The sequence below is a fragment of the Phascolarctos cinereus genome, unplaced genomic scaffold (assembly GCF_003287225.1).
Source record: "Phascolarctos cinereus isolate Bilbo 61053 unplaced genomic scaffold, phaCin_HiC Scaffold_726;HRSCAF=1367, whole genome shotgun sequence".
NCBI classification, from domain to species: Eukaryota; Metazoa; Chordata; class Mammalia; order Diprotodontia; family Phascolarctidae; genus Phascolarctos; species Phascolarctos cinereus.
Window position 1 is genome coordinate 426,075,993 of NW_027556098.1, and position 21,006 is coordinate 426,096,998.

The 21,006-nt window shown below is 44.1% G+C and overlaps 1 protein-coding gene across 1 annotated transcript in view; it reads right to left on the reverse strand.

The window, feature by feature from the left end:
- LOC110197760 (uncharacterized) overlaps positions 1-21,006 on the reverse strand; it is a 27,737-nt gene continuing 6,731 nt past the window's right edge. Inside the window, exons 3-5 of the mRNA XM_020971817.2 lie at positions 10,885-11,011; positions 9,707-9,802; positions 1-2,537 (exon numbers count right to left, since the gene is read on the reverse strand). Of these exons, the coding sequence (XP_020827476.1) occupies positions 598-2,537; positions 9,707-9,802; positions 10,885-11,011 (2,163 nt within the window). The 3' untranslated portion in view covers positions 1-597. The remainder of the gene's footprint in view (positions 2,538-9,706; positions 9,803-10,884; positions 11,012-21,006) is intronic.

Below are 21,006 nucleotides of genomic sequence, written 5' to 3' on the forward strand. Positions count from 1 at the left end.
TTCAACAGTTACCAAAATATTTATACCAGAATTCTTTTGTGTCAACAAAGAGCAGGAAACAAGTTAAGCATCAATCAATTGGAGAATGGCTGATGAAGTTACAGTATATAAATGCTATAGAATATTACTGAGGAGTACTGAAAAAAATAGTATTTCAGAGAAAATTTCACTACATTTATAGATTTCATAATATGAAATCTGAGTTCCATAAGCTTTACCTATAGCATTTCTCCAATATGTAGTCAAGTATGAGACTTATGTCAAGGCTTTCCCACAATCAATGCTTTTGTAATGCTTCCTTTCAGTGTGAATATTCTGGTGTCTAAGGACAACCTTCTTCAGCAATATTCATGTCACCACTGAGCACATTCATAGTTTTCCCTATTATGAATCCTCTGATGTAAAGTAAGATATGATCTCTTTGACCCACATTGAGTCCATATTGAGTTTGTCCCCAGAATGAACTTTCTGAAGTCTAACAAGCTCCATATTCCATTTGAATGCCTTTCCCCATTCATTATACTGATAAGATTTCAATCTAGTATGAATTCTCCCAAAGAAAATATGGGATGAGTGTTATCAGATGGCTTTACAGCATTACTTATATTCATGAGATTTCTCTCCAGTGTGGATTCTGTGATGATCAGCAAGATTGGAGCTGCGTCTGAAAGTCTTTCCACATAGATTACAGTAATAAGGTTTCTCTCCATGGATTTTCTCATGTTCAACAAGATTGGAGCTGCATCTGAAAGTCTTTCCACATTGATTACATTCATAAGGTTTCTCTCCAGTGTGGATTCTCTGATGATCAGCAAGACTGGAGTTCCTTATGAAACTCTTTCCACATTCAATACATTTATAAGGCTTTTCTCCAGTGTGGGTTCTCTGATGTAGAACAAGTCTGGACTTAAATCTGAAAGTCTTTCCACATTCATTACATTCATAAGGTTTCTCTCCAGTATGGATTCTCTGATGTTCAGCAAGATTGGAGCTGCATCTGAAAGTCTTTCCACATTCATTACATTCATAAGGTTTTTCTCTAGTGTGGATTCTCTGATGTACAGAAAGTCTGGAGTTAAATCTGAAAGTCTTTCCACATTTGTTACATTCATAAGGTTTCTCTCCAGTCTGGATTGTGTGATGTTCAGTAAGATTGGAGCTGCATCTGAAAGCCTTTCCACATTCATGAGATTCATTAGGCTTCTCTCGAGTGTGGATTTTCTGATGTTCGGCAAAACTGGACCTCTGTCTGAAAGTCTTTCCACATTGGTTACATTCATAAGGTTTCTCTCCAGTGTGGATTCTCTGATGTTCAGCAAAACTGAAGCTCTGTCCAAAAGTCTTTCCACATTGCATACATTTATAAGGTTTTTCTCCAGTGTGTATTCTCTGATGTTTAGCAAGACTGGAGTGGAATCTAAAAGTCTTTCTACACTCCTCACATTCATAAGGTTTCTCTCCAGTGTGGATTCTCTGATGTTTAGCAAAACTAGATCTACAACTGAATGCCCTTCCACATCTATTACATTCATAAGGTTTCTCTCCAGTGTGGATTCTCTCATGTTGAGCAAGAGTGGAGCTGCATCTGAAAGATTTTCCACATTGATTACATTCGTAAGGTTTTTCTCCAGTGTGGATTCTCTGATGGACAGCAAGACTGGCCCTCTGTGTGAAAGTCTTTCCACATTGATTACATTCATAAGGTCTCTCTCCAGTGTGGATTCTCTGATGTGCAGCAAGACTAGAGCTCTGTCTGAAAGTCTTTCCACATTGAGAACATGCATAACGTTTCTTTCCAGTGTGGCTTCTCTGATGTACAATAAGGGACGAATTTTCACTGAAAGCTTTACCACATTCACAACACACATGAGATTTCTCTCTAGTATGAATTCTTTGATGGGAAATAAGGGATGACTGCTGCCTGAAGGCCTGTTTGCATTGTATACATTTATGTAGCTTTTCACTAGTATGAAATTTCTGATGGCGGATAAGGGATGACTGTCGCTTAAAGGCTTTGCCACATTCATTACATCCATAATATTTCTTTTCATTGTGAATTTTCTGATGGTCAGTTAGCTTTGAATTATGACTGATGACCTTTTTACCTTCATTACATATGTGCAGCATTTCTTTAGTATGACTTTTCTGATGCCTAATTAGGTCTGAATTCAAGCTAAAGGCCATCTCACAGTGATTACATTGATAAGTTTGCATTTCCAGAGGCTTCTTATGAGACTCAACAACCTCTATCTGTTTAGTAAAGCATTCCCTATATATATTATCCTGAGAACAGTCATTCCCTAAGGTCATTTTCTTACGGTGAATTGGGACTGAACATTGTCTGAACCTCTTTCCATCTTTATCAAATTCAGAGTGACTATTTTGTTTTTTCTTTGTCTTGATATCAGAGTCACACACTTCTCTTAAATTGATATCACAGGGGTCATCACTCATGAATCTTTGCTGCTGTGATTCTTCCACAGAAATGCTCAGCTCTGAAGTAGTCTTCCTCCTTATTTCAAGCCTGGTCTCTTCATCTGAAGGAAACAAAGAAACAAATAATCACAAACACACACACACACATATATGGACATAGACACATATGCACAAATATATCCTCTTCCTCCATTGATAGAAAGTAACTGATTTGTAACCTATTTCCCTCAAGAAAGAGAAGAGTCTTCAAACTTACATGGGGAGAATCAATCATTTGAAAATGCCTTTAGCTCACATCCCCAGGATGATTTAATGCACAAACAGCTTCATATACAATAACATTGGATCCTCGTGACACACCTGTGACACAGGCAGGCCCAGCATTCTCATTACATCCACAGCTCAAGCCATAAGCTCAGAATCACTGAGTGACCTGACCAACTGTAGCTGAGACTAGAACTCCAACCCTGTTACTGGGCATGCTCTGTCCATGGTACTAGACAGACTTTCTCCATTGAACTTTTTAAAAAATAAAAATTATTTTATTATTGCATGTTGACTTGTTTGCATTTATAAGCACATGAACAAACCATGGTATAAGCAGCAGTTTTAAGAAGTGCCCAATGTAAGTAGGATGCTTTGGCATGTCTGTAACATCATTGCTGCACAAGTATGAGTTAATTAGTATGAGAAATGTACTGGAAAAGTAAATTTATTTGAGTTCAGATATTTTTGAAATATTAAATTTGTTTGGATTTTTCAAGCTATATTTTTTGTCACATTCTATAGTTAATTTCATTGGGCTTATTTACAATGTTGACTATTGTTTTGCACTCAGTGTTTGAAAAAAACAGTGTCTTTGGGAAGGCATCGCTAAGTTCCCCAATTGTAGGGAGTGGACCAGTGCCAGCGGACTAGAAGGCTATCACTGCCAACTACCACAACTGGACAATGATCACTGAAACAACCAGGTCCGGCTCAGTCTTCTGGCAATCACTTCCCTTCTTAATGACTGTATGTACCTTTACGTCATTGTCCTTCAGTGGCTGTGCCAGCATATTTGGGAAGATCCCCAGAGGTGAACATTATGATTCCACTGGCTTCTGGTCTAAGGATACTTTTACGTAGAGACATCTTAGATTTTTGCCTGTGCCTCAAATGAGGTACCCAGCTCCTTAGTGCCCACAGCACACATTAAATGCCTTCTTCCAGCTAGATGGAAACCGCTCTTCCAGCAGCTAGGTGGTGCAGTGCATACAGTGTAGGGCCTAGCCTCAGAAAGACTCATCTTCACTAGTTCAAATCGGGCCTCAGACACTGACTAGCTATGTGACCCTGGGCAAGTCACTTAATCCTGTTTGCCTCAGTTTCCTCATTTGTAAAATGAGCTGGAGAAGGAAATGGCAAACCTCTCCAGTATCTTTGCCAAGAAAACCCCAAACAGGGCCATAAAGAGTTGGATATGACTGAAAAATGACATAACAACTTCTTCCAATCACGTCCAGCACTCTCCGCACTCAGACAAGCAGCCCAAGGTCAGGGTGTGCACTCCAGCCACAGGGTACAAGTGCTGCAGGCCACTGCAGGGCCAGAAAATACTGGCAAAGACCACCGTACTCTCCCATGAGTGGCTGTTAGCTGCTGGACTCTGTGGCATCATCCCCAACCACCAAGGATCCTGAGCTCCTAGAGAGCTCCCAGAGGCAAGAACCCCAAACGATTGGCTACTTAAATTCATTGTATTTAATTGGCTTTTCTAAGTTGGCTCAGCCATAAAAGAAAAAGGACTTCGGGGAATCCTTGTATTCAGGGCCTCAACTGGGACAAGCGGGGAATGCCCCATGAGTCATTGTCCTCTTTCACAAGGGCAACACTGTAGGATCACTTATGACAACTTCCTAATAATTACTTTCCCTGAGTCTCTTGTGACTGCTTCTGCTGGTTTCCCATTAATATTCCTTTATGGGTGAAAACAGGGGCAGGTAGTAGTATTTCCATGAGAATCCCACTGGGAAAACTGCTTACATCCTGGAATCAAGGCAAGCTTCCAGTTCAGCTGGGAACGATGAAACTCTTCTGTTAAATTAAGTGACCTTCGATCTAAGACTGTTAAAGATTCGGCAGACGAATTATTTTGGCCTACATCTGACACTTTGGGTTACCGCCAGTTGGAGAAATTAAGACTGGCCATTGAACAATCTCACCCAAAATAAATGAACTATATATATACTTAGTGTGGGACATGCCCAGCCCTCCTTAAAGGGCCTGCTTCTGACTATTCTGTTTTGACCGTACCCTCCTCTTCTGCTCCTCCACCCCATTCTCCTTTCACTATGGTAAGAGACCTAACATCTTTTAGTCAAGAGGGACAACTGCTGGTGTTTTTCTTTCCAAAAGAAATTTATACCTGTTGTCACCCAGCCTGGAAATACAATACCCTTAAGTCTCTATTTTGTTATCCTAGAAATTGGCCAATATGAAAGAAGAGATAAATCAAAGAGGAAACTCAGGCAGAAAAGTCACATAATCTTGACCACTGCCCAAATACCCCCTGGTCCTTTTTGAGCCTTGCCACAAAACCTCAGGGAGTGAGTAAGCTTTTATTGCATTTTACTAGAGATTGCAGGAAGAAAAAGAGGGGGAATAAAAATGGAATGCTGGGAGGATCTAGACATAAATTCATAGCATGAGAGTGCTGGGATAAGTGTCTGTCTTATCTGTGCTTCATGCTAATCTATGCTGGCAGGTTATTTCCAAGCACTGGTTTTCTTCCATGTCCTGATAACTCAACCTAGCTTTTTCCTTTGATTGATTGGCCAAGGAAAAAGGACTGCACAAAGTGAAACTTTCAAGTCTTCAGAAAAGACAAGTCTTGCTTTTCTCTCTATATTTCCAACACTGGCCATGTTGGAAACTGCAGAGATGAAAGATAAATGCAAAAATTGGTTAGAAACAAAACTTGTGGTTAAAATGTAATTTCTCTACTAAAATTTTCTAAATTATGCTTTGAATGCTTTTATGAGTATTTCTATGAGTTTGTGAGAGTGCCAGTCTATAGAGATTGTTTAAACAGGAATAAAACTTTGTGAAGTGTGATGAAAACAAAAATTATTAGATCTACTAGGCTACTTCAAAAAATAAAATGAAATGCATTAGACAATTAAAGGTTGAAATTAGACTCTCACTAGTCAACTACACTTTCCCAAAGCAGTTTCAGTCTTAAGTCTGAAGTTTTGGAAAAGATACACTTAAAAACTGCACTTAAAGGGAATGACAAACTTATCACAGAATGTAATGTGATTCTTTTTCCTGAGTAAAAGGCTATAGAATAGGAAAATTTTAGACCACATTTAGTTTCTCTCTCAAAAATAACAAAGGTAAGTAAAGTTGGAATTTGTTTACCCTTTTGGTGCTTACTGCTTTTAAACAACCAGTCTGAAGATACCAAGCAAACCTTGTCATCAGCCCTTACCTTGGGACTCCCAAATTGAAGGTGAATCCCAAAATACTCCCAGGGAGAGAAAAATTTCTTTTAAAATGATGAATCAACCAAAAAGTAAGTCAAATTTAATGTTTTTTTTTTCTGTGAAGCTATAATAACTTAGGGGAAGAAAAAAGAAGAAATACCCTTAGCCCTTGAGTGATTTGAAAGGAAATAGAGAAAAAGTTCCAACTTGAGCCCTTCAGAAAATTATAGGATCCATCAGGCACTGATTTTTTTTCAGTAGTGCAATTCTTGTTAGCTCTAATTAGAATATAAAGTCAACATTATGTTTTAATAAAAGTTGATACCTTAAGTTAAGAAAGCAGTATGCCACAAATCAAAGGCTACTTTTAATCATTTTCATTTTAATCATTGTTGACTATTTGCCAATGAGGCAAATTTTATAAAGCACTTTATAACAATCTGCTTTATTATCAAAGAGTTAATGAAAGTGACTTTAAGGAAGGCTACAGTAATCTCTTTAAACATCAAAGATTTGTAAAGGGTACTGTTTAATTTACACTTAATTATTTTAACTAGAACCAATGCGATATTCACATTTGTATTCCAATAATTATGTCCTCACCATCACTTTTCAATCTTAGTTAATTTTGTAAAATTAAAGCATAAGGCAATTAATAAGTGGGCTCTGAAATCTGAGATACTGGCAGCTTATGGCCCTTGGGAAAATTGAGGTTTTAAATTGTTAACATCAGTGATTATATAGCTTTATTTGATTGAGTTGAATCCAAAAACTGGATTAGAACAATAAAGATCTCTGTCCATCTAAAATCATCAGAAAATTAACTCCTTTGATGAGACAAATCTAAAACTCTTATTTGCTCAATTAGATACAATAATTCAGTAACCTATGGCATTAGAAAATATCACAAACTTTGTCAAAGAGGGAGGCAATTAGAAACTAAGATCTTTCACAGTTAAAGAAAAGGTGCTTACAAGTTTCTTTACACTTTTGGTACCAGCACCAAAGCATAAATTGCTTTTATACAATAGACTATATATTGTCAAAGAAAACAGTTGAAATGTGAAGAATATTTGATTTAGAGTGCATAATAAAGTGGATAGCAACAATAACCCTGATGTGAGGGGAGTAGCAGAGACTCTCTAAAGTACCAATATCGGGGACGTTCCTTTGCCATCACTGGGCTCTGGCCAATGCTTCAGTCAGTGTCTTGTCAACTCCTCTGTGAAATGGGTGGATGAGACTGAGGCTCATGACTCGATGCTTCTTCCCAAACCATCTCCCTGTTTTTATACTAGATTATGAACTCCTTGACAACAGGGGCCCTCTGTGGCCTTCCTGCACATTGCCAGAGCTTAGCACAGTGCCTAGAACATGGTGAGCACTGAATCAATGTCTACTGGCTGACTGTCTGGACCTAGGCCCATACAAGGCCCTACCCTCTACCTCGATCCCTGGAATCTAGTCTCTGTCCTAGTAGTCAAATGCAGGTTGCGGCCTTGGTTGTTTTCTGTCTCCTTCTTTCATCTCATGACCCACAAGGAGTTACTTTCATCTGGTCCTAATGCAGATGAGAACTGCTCAGACCAAATATGGGTGGTCCCAAAGGCTGCTGGAGGGTGTCCACCTCCCTAAACTGAGGGTGGCAGTCACCTACATGGATCTGGCCAATGACTCTCCAAGAACAGAAATAAAGATTGCACCATAAAGACCACGAAAGGAACTTGCATTGATGACTTATGCAGGCCTCAGCCTTGGACTGCTTCAGGGAAAGACAGTGGCCTTCACTCCTACTCACATGCTGCTGAATGAAGAGAGAGGAAATCAGGAAAACAGGTTGCTTGGGTCCAGTACAAATTTAGGTAACATGAGCTTGGCTGGGCCCCAACTGTGGCAAGGCAATCCTTTGATATCTCCCATACTGACTCTCTATCCCTCGCTCTATCGCAGCTTTTCCAAATCTTTTCAATTCTCCCCAACTCTCCCATATGGCTTGCTCCCATGAGACTATTTCACGAAAACAATTGGATGTTTACCAGGAACTCTTTTCTTTCTCCTCAACTAACATAAATCAGATGCCTTCTTTTTCTCCTTTACCCCTCTCTCACATGAAGAGGGGACCCTCCTGATTGACAAGGCAAATACGCCTTAATGATCCCATTCCATCCATCGACTTCTCCAGTATCTTCCCAATTCTACCATGTCCACTTTCTCACTAATTATCAATCTTTTCATTTCTACTGGCTCCTTCCCAACTGCCACAAATGAAACCATTTCCCCTTGGGCCTCAAAAAACCCATAAGTGATCCATCCATCCCTAGTAGATATCATATATCTCTCTTCCCTTTCATGGCTAAATACCTAGCGATGGTCCTCTATACTTTAGGTCTCCAACTCCTTTACTTTTACTTCCTTAAAAAAAACTCTTCAGTCCATCTCCCAACTTCATTGTTCAACTGAAATTCCTTTCTCCAAAGTTATCAGTGATTTCCTAATTGCTAAACCAAAGGCCCTTTTCTCAATCCTCATCCTTCTTGACCTCTCTGCAGCTTCTGACATTGTCACCACACCCCTTTCCTTGATACTTTCTTCTCTCTAGATTTTGGTGACACTCCTCTCTTTGGGTTCTCCTCCTACCAAAACTCAAACTAACCTCATTATCTTTCCCCTAACCCTCCCATATTCCTACTTTCTAACACTATCTAGGTCACCCTCCTGGTTGTCCGGGCTCATAAAAGAGACGTCACCGATGGGTTACCATCATCCCCCCTCCATCTTCAATCTTTTGCAAAGTCCTGTGGATTCCACCTTTGTAACATCTCTTACATACATTCCCCCACCCCCTTCTCTCCCAACACTGCCACCTTCTAGGTTCAGACCCCAATTGCCTCACACCTGCAGTACTGAAAAAGCCTGCTGTTTGATCTCACTGCCTCAAGGGTCTCCCTAGATCAGTCAATCCTCTACCCAGCTGTCAAGTTCATCTTCCTAAAGCTCACATAAGTACCAAGATGACATATAAAATCCTCTGCTGGGCTTAGAGGCCTTCATCATCTGCCCCTCTCCTCTCTTTCCAGTCTTCTTTCATCTTACTCCCCCTCCATATATAATCCAGTAGCAAAGGCCTCCCTTCTATGCCTTGAACAGGACACACCATCTCCAGTCTCCAAAGGCTTTCCAGGGCTGCCTCTCATGCCTACAATGCTCGCCCTGGCTTCTCTGAAGCCCCAGACAAAGCCCACCATCCACAGTGAGGCTTTTCCATCCCTCCTCAATCTAAGGACCTTCCCTACCTTGACTAGCTCCATCTAACCTGTATGTGGCATGTTTTACACAGTCCTATCCTTGTTATCTTCTCCACTGTCTGTGAGCTCCTTGACAACTGAGGATGTCCCTCGCCATTCTCTGAATCCTTGGAACTTAGCAGGAGGCCTGGCATATAGCAGGCATTAATAAAGGCTTGGTGACTTGAACAAAGGCTGGGAAAGAGCTTGTACCAGGCAGCCCAGGCCCTTTCTGGATGCCTTCAGGAGGGTTCCATGAGCCAGAGCTCCAAACAATGGATATTACAGACTCATAGTTTTATCACTGGAAGGGAAGTGGAAGGTCATGCAGTCCAACCCTTCCTTTCACAGATGGGGACACTGAGGGTCAGAGGCTCAGTGCCTTGCCCAGGATTCCACTGCTAAAAAAAGAATTTTAAGCCAGGCCTTCCTGCCCCCAAGTCTAGCACTGCTCTCACTGTGTCAGGGAGCCACCTCTTGTGATAACAGCCCTCATAGACCTGCTTTCCCCTCACTCACCTGGACAGGAGGTTCTGAGGTCTTCTAACTCCAGCATCCAAGGTGCTTCCCCTTGTCCAAAATGGGAGATCGAACCTTCCCTGGGAACTGGAATTCCTGGGCATGGGGATAAGGAAGGGATGAGGATGGAGAGCACTGGTAACTTATCCCTCTTTAGGGAAAGGGGGCATGCAGGAAGGGTCACAGGGGGGTTCCCAGGACGTCTCCAGAACCTTTTCCATGATAGTTACCGTTGGGAGCTTTGGTGGGGGATGGGAAGGAGATCATTTGGAAGCCAGTCTGGAATCAGAAAATTCTGTTTTCTCCACTTCCTTCAGAGAAGGATGAGTTGATTCCAATATCTAGACACTAAGAAGCATCTGCCAGTGCAACAGAGAGAGCCTTGGGCCTGGATTCAGGAAGCTCTGAGTTCAAATCTGTTCTCAGACACTTATTAGCAAAGTTCCAAGGCAAGTCACTTAACCTCTGCTTGCCTCAGTTTCCTCAGCTGTAAAATGGGGACAATAAAATCCTCTAACTCACAGGCTTGTTCTGAGGATCAAATTAAATAACGTTTTTGGGCAGAGTGCTGGCACACAGTAGGTGCTTATTCCCTTCCCTTCCTTTCCCACCATTTGTGCTGGAATTTTGAGGAAGCAGGAAGGAAGAACAAGGACACACCTGGTATACCAGGCTTCTGAGAGTCAGACTAGGAGCCATGAGCTACACATTCGTGCTTGTTGACAAGAAGCGCCTTCCAAAGACCCGACCCAAAAGGGAAGAGGCTGCTTTGGGAGGAAGGGGGCTTCCTTCACTGCCCGTCTCCAAGGAAAAGCTGAGGGGGCAGTTTTCAGAAATCTGGCAGAGAAAATTCAGGTTCAGGGAGAGGCAGACTAGGTACAACCTCTGAGATGACTTCCAAATCTGAGATTCTTCAGCACTGGTTTGATCTTTGACCTCAGGCTCCCTACAGCCAGTAAGAGGCAGCTTCAGGGGCAACGGAGGACAGCCCCAGCTTCCTGTTACACAGTGCAAAGACCTTTTACTGGAAACCAGGCAGCAGGAGGACCCTGTCTCTAGGACATAAGAGATCCACGTTTTGGCCTTTCCAATCACTGATAAATGCTCCAAACCCTGAATACTGGGAGAGATTGAAGGCAATCCCTTTGGATCCATAGCTCCAGAGAAAGTGTCCTTACTCAGAGACAGCAAGTTCTGGGCATTCTCCAGTGTGACCTCCTTGTACAGCTCTTTCTGAGAATGGTTCAAGAGGCCCCACTCTTCTGGGGTGAAGTCCACAATCACATCCTTGAATGTCACCAGCTCCTAAATGATCAGAAACCATAGCATTTAGAACTGAAAGAGAAGTCAGAATTCACGTAGTCCAACCATCATCAATCTGCAGGAGGAAACTGCAGCACAGAGAAGGCATTTGTCCAAAGGTCACAGCCTTGCTCAGTGTCAGAGCCAACACTTAGAACCATAATCATGAAAAGCCATTGGAATATTGAAAACAGCTGTTTATGTTTACAGTTGGAATAAAGTGAAGAAATGTGTCACTATGAATTGCTTCTCTCTATGGAATCAGAGAAGTGTTCTATCAGAGATACTTGGGGCTCTGTGGAGGAGAAAGAGATAAGGTTCCTCATCAGAATGGACAAAAGTGAAATGTTTATAAAGAAAATACCACGAAGAGTTGGTAAGATATTAGTAAGCAGTGTGAGTGTGGAGGAGAGTCCTGTGATTACTGAAAACAGAGTATAGAAAAAGAAAAGATTTAGCTTACTTCCTGAATGGCTGAAACAAAGTCTTATCCTGATGAAAACACGAAAAGCTTTCTTAAGAAATATTAAACACAATGCAATCTGAACTGAGTGGCATAAGATTATTTCCATCAAGGAAAATGGGGATCTCTATTGTTATACTGAATGCTTGAAGTAGCTCTGCGTATGCTGTCATAGCCAAAACATTTTATGCCTTTGCTTTACAATTGCTTTCATCTATTAATAGCAGATATTCATTAATTTTGATATTCAGTTGTATAGAAATAAGAATAACTAAGAAGGGAATAGGAGGTTCTTTCATTTATTAATAAAGGTAATATTTTATTAATTGAGGTTGGGATTTGGTCTCATTCATGAGAAAGACATTGCCAGTTTCCTTATGAGAAATGAAAAACCTAAATATACTCTACAACTCTGGAACAATGAGTTGTTGCAGATTGATGGATAACATGCAGGAGGGGCCGACCAGATCTGAAAACACATTGATACAGGGGATGCGTCATCCATTTCTCCAACCTACTAAACGCAGAACATGTGTTTGGCCAGTGTGCTAGGAATATTTTCTTCCATTTCCATCATGTAGTGACATGACTCACTTTTTCAGAGTTTCTATTTCTGCCAGGGGAGTAATTCTCTATCACAGAGATAAAATTCTTTTTTATTTTTTTCATCATTTCGATTTCTTCTTTAAAAGACTAGATTTATGCTCTATTTGTAATCCATATGTATCTTTGTCTTCCTTTACTACTACTATTTATCTGCTGAACAATTAAAGAATTTGTTGAACTTTTTTCATATTTTTAGATTCCCAAGAGTTTACATACCTTTCCTTTTCACTAGTTTTTTGAGTCACTATTCATTTTACAGTGTGGGCTCTCACTGTAGGAAGGCAGTCCCTCTACTGATTGATAACTGAGTACCAAACTCAGTCCTAACAGAAACTTCCAAACTTCTTTTCCTTCTGTTCCCAACATCTTTCCTTCTCCGTTCTCCCACATCCGTCCTTCACCATGAACTCTAAACCTCCGTTTAAGGAGAGAGCTCAGCTCACAACTCTCATTTCTCACTTGGCTGCACTACTCCAGGACTTCTTTGACTGACTTCTCTGCCAGGCCCCATGAAACTTATTATTGTGACAACCTCAATATGCAGTTGTGGTATGGTACCTCATTACTTCCTCTGCCTTTCTGATTACAGGCTAGGGCTATGAACTCCAAATCTCTATTTAAAGAGAGCCCAGCTCACTCATCTCATTTCTCACATAGCTGTAGTACTTTGGAAATTCTGATTGATTTTTCTGCCATGTCCTAGTGTCTGGTAACTTCTCCCATCCCTCTGCACTTTACAGGTTCTTTTTGTATGTTGTCTTCCCCCTTAGATTATAAGCTCCTTGTGGGCAGGAACTGTCTCATTTTTTGTATTTGAATTCTGCCCTCAACATAGGGACTGGCGCAAAGTAGGCACTTAATAAGAACGTACTGACTAATGACCAGCCAACCACTCTCATTTCAGCACCTTGCCCTTACTGTCCTTTCACAACTACAGCCATTCAAGCTGAGCTAGCTCTGCTCCCGCCTCCTTTCAGACATCTCCAACATGATGGCCAGTATCCTAAACTCACCATTTCTGTAAAAGGATTGACTACCTCCCCACTTGCTGTCAGGGGCAACACCATGCTCCCAGCAACCTCATTCTCAACCCCATCTCTCAATATCATTCTCAACTCCCATTTCTCACCCCTCTGATCCAGTTGGCTGCCAAGGCCTGGGAATTTTACCACGCAACAACTCTCAAATACACCCCCTTCTCTCTTCTGGTACTGCAACCTCCTTAGTATGGGCTCTCATCACCCAACCCTGGGGCTATCGCAAGAGGCTGCCGCTGGGTCAGCCAGCCTCAAGATTCTTACCATTCGGGTGGATCAGTGGGATAAGAACCCACTATTTGACAAAAACTGCTGGGAAAGAGGGGCAGCTAAGTGGCACAGTGGATAGAGCACCGGCCCTGAAGTCAGGAGGACCTGAGTTCAAATCCAGCCTCAGACCAAACACTTGACACTTACTAGCTGTGTGACCCTGGGCAAGTCACTTAACCCCAATTGCCTTAAAAAAAAAACTGCTGGGAAAACTGGAAAACAATATGGAAATTGCAGCCTCTGAAGCTGAGATACAACAAAATATGGATTGATTGCTGCTTGTGCTAATTTTGGGCTAACAATTAACACCAAGAAAACACAGGTGCTCCATCAGTCACCACCACACCCTCCATATGTGGAACCATCGGTCACAGCAAATGGAGAAGTTTTGAACACTGTGGATAAGTTCATTTACCTCAACAGTACACTTTCCAGAGATGTACACATTGATAATGAGGTTGACGCACACACTGCCAGGGCTAGCTCAGTGTTTGGAAGGCACCAAAGGAAAGCGTGGGAGAGAAGAGGTATCAGACTGACTACCAAACCGAAGGTCTACAGAGGTGTTGTGCTGACCTCATCGTCGTATGCCTGTGAAACCCGGACTGTCTACCAGCGCCATGCCAGAAACTGAATTACTTCCATTCGAATTGTGTTGAAAAGATCCTAAAAATCACCTGGCAAGATAAGATACCAGACACTAAGTTCCTTTCTCAAACTAAACCGCCAAGCATTCAAACTCCACCGAAGAGAGCATAACTCCAATGGGTTGGCCACATTGTCAAACATACCCTGGCCAAAAACAGTATTTTATAGAGGACTCACACATGGAAGACCCTGGCACAGGCGTGCCCACATCAGAGAAGGTGCTGTGCTGCATGAGCAAGGCAGAATTGAAGCCACTCAACAGAAGCGTGAGATGGGCAAATTTAAAGAATCCACCCCACATGTTCACACGTCCTATTTGTGCCCAATCTGGGGTATGGCACTCCGAGCGCCGGCTTATACTGGTCTGATCAGCCAGTCAGACACACTGAGATTGGACTCTACCATAGTGACATCATTTGGGTACTCTTCTTGAACAAAGGACAACCACCACCCACCAAACAGCATGGAAATATGCTCTACACGATGGCACATATATTTAACCTGTATCAAATTCCTTGCCATCTTAGGGAGGGCTGAGGGGAGAAAATTTGGATCTCAAATCATTTTTTAATGAATGCTAAAAATTGTCTTTACATATAATTGGGGGGAAAAAATACTATTTTAAAAAATTCTCCCCATTCCAATGTATCTCCCATTTGGTTGACAAAGTAATTCTCCTAAATGACAGGCCTGATCATGTGACTCCTCTACTCTCTAAACTCCAGTGGCTCCCTACCACCTGCAGGATGAAACACAAGTTCTCTTGCACTCAAAGCCTGTCACAACCTGGACATCACCTAGCATGCTGGTCTCCTTCAAGCTTGATTTCCTGCCCTCTACTCACTGATCCAGTGACACTGGGCTCCTTGCTACTCCAAGAAGAAGGCACTCCAGCTTTTCAGTCACAGCATTTTCTTGGGCTGTCCGCTATCATTCCAATCCTCTCTTTCATCTCTATCCACTTGCTTCTGGCAAGTCCCAACTAAAGTCCCACCTTCCACAGGAAGCCTCTGGCAACTCCTCCGACTCTAGTGCCTTCCTTCTTTTAATCATATTCTGACACTGATAACTGCCTCTGATCAGGTGAGCTGCCACTGGGCTCCCGTCACATCAGCCAGGCATCGGGCCACATGCTGGGGCTGCTGGCCCTCCAGAAGCCAGGAGGTGAAATCAGCAGCCAGAGCCGCCAGTCCCCTGAGGCAATCAACACTGGAGGATGGGCTCAATGCATTTAAGAAAAAAAAAACCATTCAATTTCTGGTGTCAGATGTCAAGACAGGGGCATTTACGGGGCAAAGCGAATGGAGCCAAGGTGGGCCTACAGTCAGGAAGAGCCGAGCTCAAATCAAACCTCAGAAAATTACTAACCCCGTGACCCTCACCACGTCACTGAACCTCAGCCTCCTTAATTGTACAATGGGGATAATGGCCCCTGCATCCCAGGGTTGCTGGGAGGATCAAATGAGCTAATATTTGTAAAGCACTCAGCACACAGCCTGGCACACAGCAGGCACAGCACTCTAGAAATGCTGATTCCCTTCTCTTCCCTTCCTTCCACACCACCACCCCAGGCCACCCTCCAGACTCCTGCCAAAATCATTTTCCTTAAGTACAGATTTGACCAAGTGACTCCTCTAGTCAACCAATCCCCAGTGGATCCCTGTTGTTCTAGAACCACATACCAACCCTCTCCTAAAGTTGGAAAGCCCTACCCAAGCTGGCCCCAACATCTCCTTCCAGCCTCATTAGACGCTCCTCAGCCCCCTGTCCTCCCAGATCCAGCCACATGGGGCTTCTCTTGGGTTCTCACCTACAGCATTCCACCTCCCACTTCTGTGCCCTGCCTGTCCCCCTTACCCGGAGCTCCCTCCTTCCTTCCCTCACCTTGGAGTCCCCTTCTCCCGCCTCAAGCATCATCTTCTGCATGAAGTCATATCTGCTATCTCCAGCTGTGGGTGTCCTCTCCTTCATCCCTGCGCACATCGCCCCTTTTATTTATTTGAATTCACTTTTACATCGATGCCACATCTGTATTGAAGTATACTTGTAATGCCCTCCATTAGAACATAGACCCTTGCACCTAGTATAGCGCCTGGCACGGAGGAGGCTCTCCAAAAATCAACTGACTGCATCTTTCCTCTAGACTTGTCTTCCTTTTTCAATCTTTATGACTCTGACAAGTTGACTTTCTTGGGCTCTGGGCCTTAATCTATAACCTGCCATTTTCTCCTAACATTCTTGCCATTTCTTTGGTTTGTCTGGTAGATTATCAGTGCCCTGCTCCCAGCTTCTTCTATTCACTGTCTCCCATTTTGTTGTGTCCTTACCGCAAGGCTTTCCCAATGATCGGGAGAGGGAGTCTATTGGAATTCCTACAGCACAAAAACCCAAGGGAGATCAATCTAAAACAGGAGGGAGATGGACAGTGGGGTACTGTTACATGTTTAACAACCAGCTTTCTGGAAAAAACACACACAACACATGTTTAAGTTCTTTGCTCATCATGACTGTCACTTTCTTATGTGTCTAAAAAACCAACAAAAGTATCCAGCCCTGACTTGTAGTTTTTCTGATTTGCTAGGACTAGATGCCCACGTGAAACATTTAACAATCAGCTCACCAGCCAGCTTATGCTGGTCCCAGCACGGGTGTGGAGTGTTGCAAGTGAATTTCAGGGAGAATATAACAGCTTTCATTTTGTTCTGTATTTGCCATTTTGCTGCGTAGGACCCCTACAGGAACCACAGCACCAGCTACCATGGACAGTTCCCTTCGGTGTCTTCTTCCCTCTTCCAATTGGTATAAAAGGACCAAGTTGCTACAAAGAGAGGGATGGAACCCTAACATAGCTGGCCCCAGCCCCGGTATCCTAACTTCCTTATAGGCCCCATGAACAGCAGGCCCGTCCACGGGATGGAATCCCGGGCACCGCCTCTAGCTGGCCACTGCCCCTCATGTCCATTCCTCATGTTTCCCACAGAAGCCGTAGGCGTGTCAGTGGGATGGAATCCCAGGCACCGCCTCCAGCTGGCCACTGCCCCTCATGTCCATTCCTCATGTTTCCCACAGACGCCATAGGTGTGTCAGTGGGATGGAATCCCAGGCACCGCCTCCAGCTGGCCACTGCCCCTCATGCCCATTCCTCATGTTTCCCACAGAAGCCGTAGGCGTGTCAGTGGGATGGAATCCCAGGCACCGCCTCCAGCTGGCCACTGCCCCTCATGCCCATTCCTCATGTTTCCCACAGAAGCCGTAGGCGTGTCCGTGCCCTCAACCACATCAACCTCAGACAGGACCAATAAGCCAGCCAATCAGAAAGCAGCGCCACCGGGATGCCGAGCAGGCTGTGGACCCCACAACAACGGAGGGGACTTTCCCTAGGTAGGCACCTGCGCACAATAGCAAAAGCTGTCCTTTAGGTGAGTTTATGACGTAGAGAGGCTTATTATAATATCATTAACGTACATACTACATTCCCCCCATGGGTTTTTCTGTGTCCATTGTGGGTAATTGCATGCACAGTTCCATGAAGCCTGGGACCCCTCCCCTATTATTCAATCCCTTTTTAATATTCATGATTTCTGTTATGCAATGGCATCTTTACCCTATAAAAATCCGTCTTGCTTTCACTAAAGTTGCCGGCTCCTCTTGGAACTTAGCCTGCTTCATCAGACCCGTCGGCCTGGATAAATGCCTCTATGCGGATTAGAGGTAGTCTGACTCTGAATTCTTCGAGACAGGGCCTCCACCACCCATCGTGAAATCCCCACAAGGGGGCAGGCCGGTCTCTGGAATGCCCTCCCCCTTAGCTAGGAGTTCCTTGGGACTTAGAACCACTAGCTGCACTGACAAGGACCATGGCCTATCTGCCTCCGGTAACTGAAGGGACCCACTCTACTCAATGAGTGCACCTTCTGGCCTGTAGAACCAGCCGCCGAACTCCCTTCTTCTCGTGCAACGTATAAACTAGCTAGCTGAATTGATAAGGACACAACTTGCTTGCAAGATCTGGTGGGGTGTGTGCACTCTAGAGTGAAGAAAACCTGCCTCTGATTCCTGCTGGCTCATGGGCGTCAGCTAGCAAAGAGATGAAAAAATTCATGCAACAGGAACCAGATCCACCTTCCAGGAAGGAAGCAACTACTAGATTCCCAAGAAAAAGGGAGATCGAGGCTGGCCCAAAGGCAGGACACAGGAGTGATGAAGAAGCTTTACTTTACAGACATTGGCTGGAGTGTGCATATTCTCGCTCGCTCTCTCTCTCTCTCTCTCTCTTTGTCTCCTTCTCTCTAAAGCCAATAATGTCTTAACTAGTCTTCAAGATAATTTCACCTTTCAAAACATACAAGAACCAAAAACGGGACATTCTATGCTGGACCTGTTGGTCACTACCAGGAAGGAACTGGCTGCTGGCCCAGAAACGATGGGACCCTCGTGGGAAGTAACGAACACCTCCTAGAATGAGACAGAGGAGGAGAAATCTGGGGATGGGCTGATGTGAACTCTAGATCGGGAGCTGGCAGGTTTCAAAGGACTCACTCAAAGAGAGGACAGATATGACCCCCAGGTCCTCAAATCCTACAGGGGAAGTCAGCCCAAGACATCCAAGTAGTTAATCCTGAAGACTCAAGGGAAAATAATCTCAATAAGAAGAAAAAACTGTTGTCTTAATAGCAATGGAAAGAGGACTCACCAACCAACTCAAGCCAAAAACACAATGGACAGAAAATGGAGCCAGAGGATACAAGGAGTGTGGAAGCGTCTAGTAAAGTCAGGGTCAGAAATGCCAGAGCTCTCTGTGGTTTAAGGATGAAGAGGCAATCTGGGGACAACAAAAAAGGGCGAACTTGTTTCACATTTTTTAAAAACTCTATTGGGAGAACAGAGCCCACGGAACTCAGGCTCCATATTGGAAATGTCAATCCTACGGAGGAAGGGGCGGGTCCTTGTTGGGTTGGTCCTCAGAGAGCAAAACCAGGAATGACGTGTGAAAGTAACAGAGAAGGCTAACTGGAGCTTCATTTCTGGGGGAAAAAAACTAAACCAAACTGACCCCCAACAGCCCCTAACAGTGAGAGCTGTCCCAAGGTGGACCGAGCTACTTCACGAGGGGCAGGCAGCTCTCCCGTCTTTGGAGGTCTTCACGAGAGGCTGCATGACCACTTCTTGGTCCTGGTGGGGACCTGTGACACTGAGGTCCCTTCCAACTGTGAGCCCCAGGAGGCCTCAAGAGACAGATCAAGTGTGAGGACAAGAGAAAGACGGCTCCCGCCAGGAAGTGCGCACCACAGATTGATCACTTACTACCAGCCAAGCTTGGCTCTGGATTCACAGGCAAAAGGTCCCAGTGGGGAAAACTACAGGTACGGAAATAATGACCTGCAAGAATAGCTAGCATTTCTATGGCCCTCTGAGGTGCCCAGAGCATGGCGATAGATGACCCTGCCCAGACCCTGGTACAGGCCCTCGTCACCTCGCCCCTGGACTACTGGAGCAGCCAGCTAGGCTGGCCACCTCAAGTCCCTCCCCGCTCCTGTCCATCCTCTGTCAGCTCTTAAAGTCTAACTCTGAGTACGTCACCCCCAGGAGTGGGGCCCTCCTGCCTCCAGCATTAAATACAAAAGGCTGTTTGGCATCAAAGCCCTTCAGAACCCAGCCCCCTGCTACCTTCCAGTCTCTCCCACCTTACTCCCCAACACCTATTCTTCAATCCAGTAACACCGGCCTCCTGGGTGTTCCAAGAACTAGACCCTCCATCTCTCACCTCCCAGTGTGTTCTCTGGCCAGTCCCCACACCTGGCTCTCCCTCTCCCACTCAGATTACTGACCTCCCTGGCTTCCTTTAAGTCCCAACTAAAATCCCACTTTTTACTGGAAGTCTTCCCCACTCCTTCTTAATTCTGCTGCCTTCCCACTGTTAATGACTTCCTAAGTACACTGTACATAGCTTGCTTTGTATATATCTGGTTGCCTGTTATCTCCCCCATTAGACTGTAAGCTCCTTGATGGCAGGGACTGTCTTTTGCCTCTTTTTGTGTCCCCGGCCATTAACACAGTGCCTGGCATATACTAGGCATTTAATAAGTGTCTTTGACTGGTGATTTAGGCTCATAACCACCTTGAGAAGTGGTGCAATTATCATCTCCATTTTTGCACATAAGGAAACTGAGGCAGAGGTTAAGTGACTCGTCCAGGGTCACCTCCCTGGTAAGTGTCTGGGGCAGCATCTGAACTCAGTTCTTCCTCACTCCAGACCCAGCTCTCTAGCCATTGGCCCCCTGCTGCCTACAAAGACCCATCTGAGTAGACAGATGTTAATCTCACAGGGGAAGGCACCAGCTGCTTGGGGATCAGAAAAGCTTCCTGGAAAAGGAATTATTTCAGCTGAGTCTTCAAGGAAGCCCAAGATTCTTTATTTGTTTAATTTACTGTAAATGTAATGACCACCCCAAACAGGGGAAGTATTCCCACAGACAAAGCAGAAGGGAAAAAGGATGCTCAGGGTGAAATCATGAATCACTGTCAGCTTCAGCTTCTTTTTAATAGTAAATAACACATCCTCATGTTCCCTTCAAAGATATGGCTTGTCCATGTGTCTTCCCCAAAGTTCTTCTCTTTCCTCCTGGGAATGTTAACAAATGCTGTAATGACCCTTTTTTCTTTTTTGGGGGAGGGGCAGGGTGGAGATCAGGGAAATGAGTGTGGAGAAGACGACCCCTAGTTAAAGGAAGCTGGTGAATCTGTGGACAGAATGCTGGGCCTGGAGTCGGGAAGATCTGAATTCAAATTCAGACTCAGACAATTACCTACACTGTACTTGCCTGGCTCCATCCTGGGCTGCCTTGGAACACAGCAGACACCACGAAACCAGCCCCAAACCCCTTTCAGTCTTCTTACGCCATACTCCCTGCCTCCTCCTCTCTGACCCAGGGACACCGGCCTCCTGGCTGATCCTTGACCAGACACTCCATCCC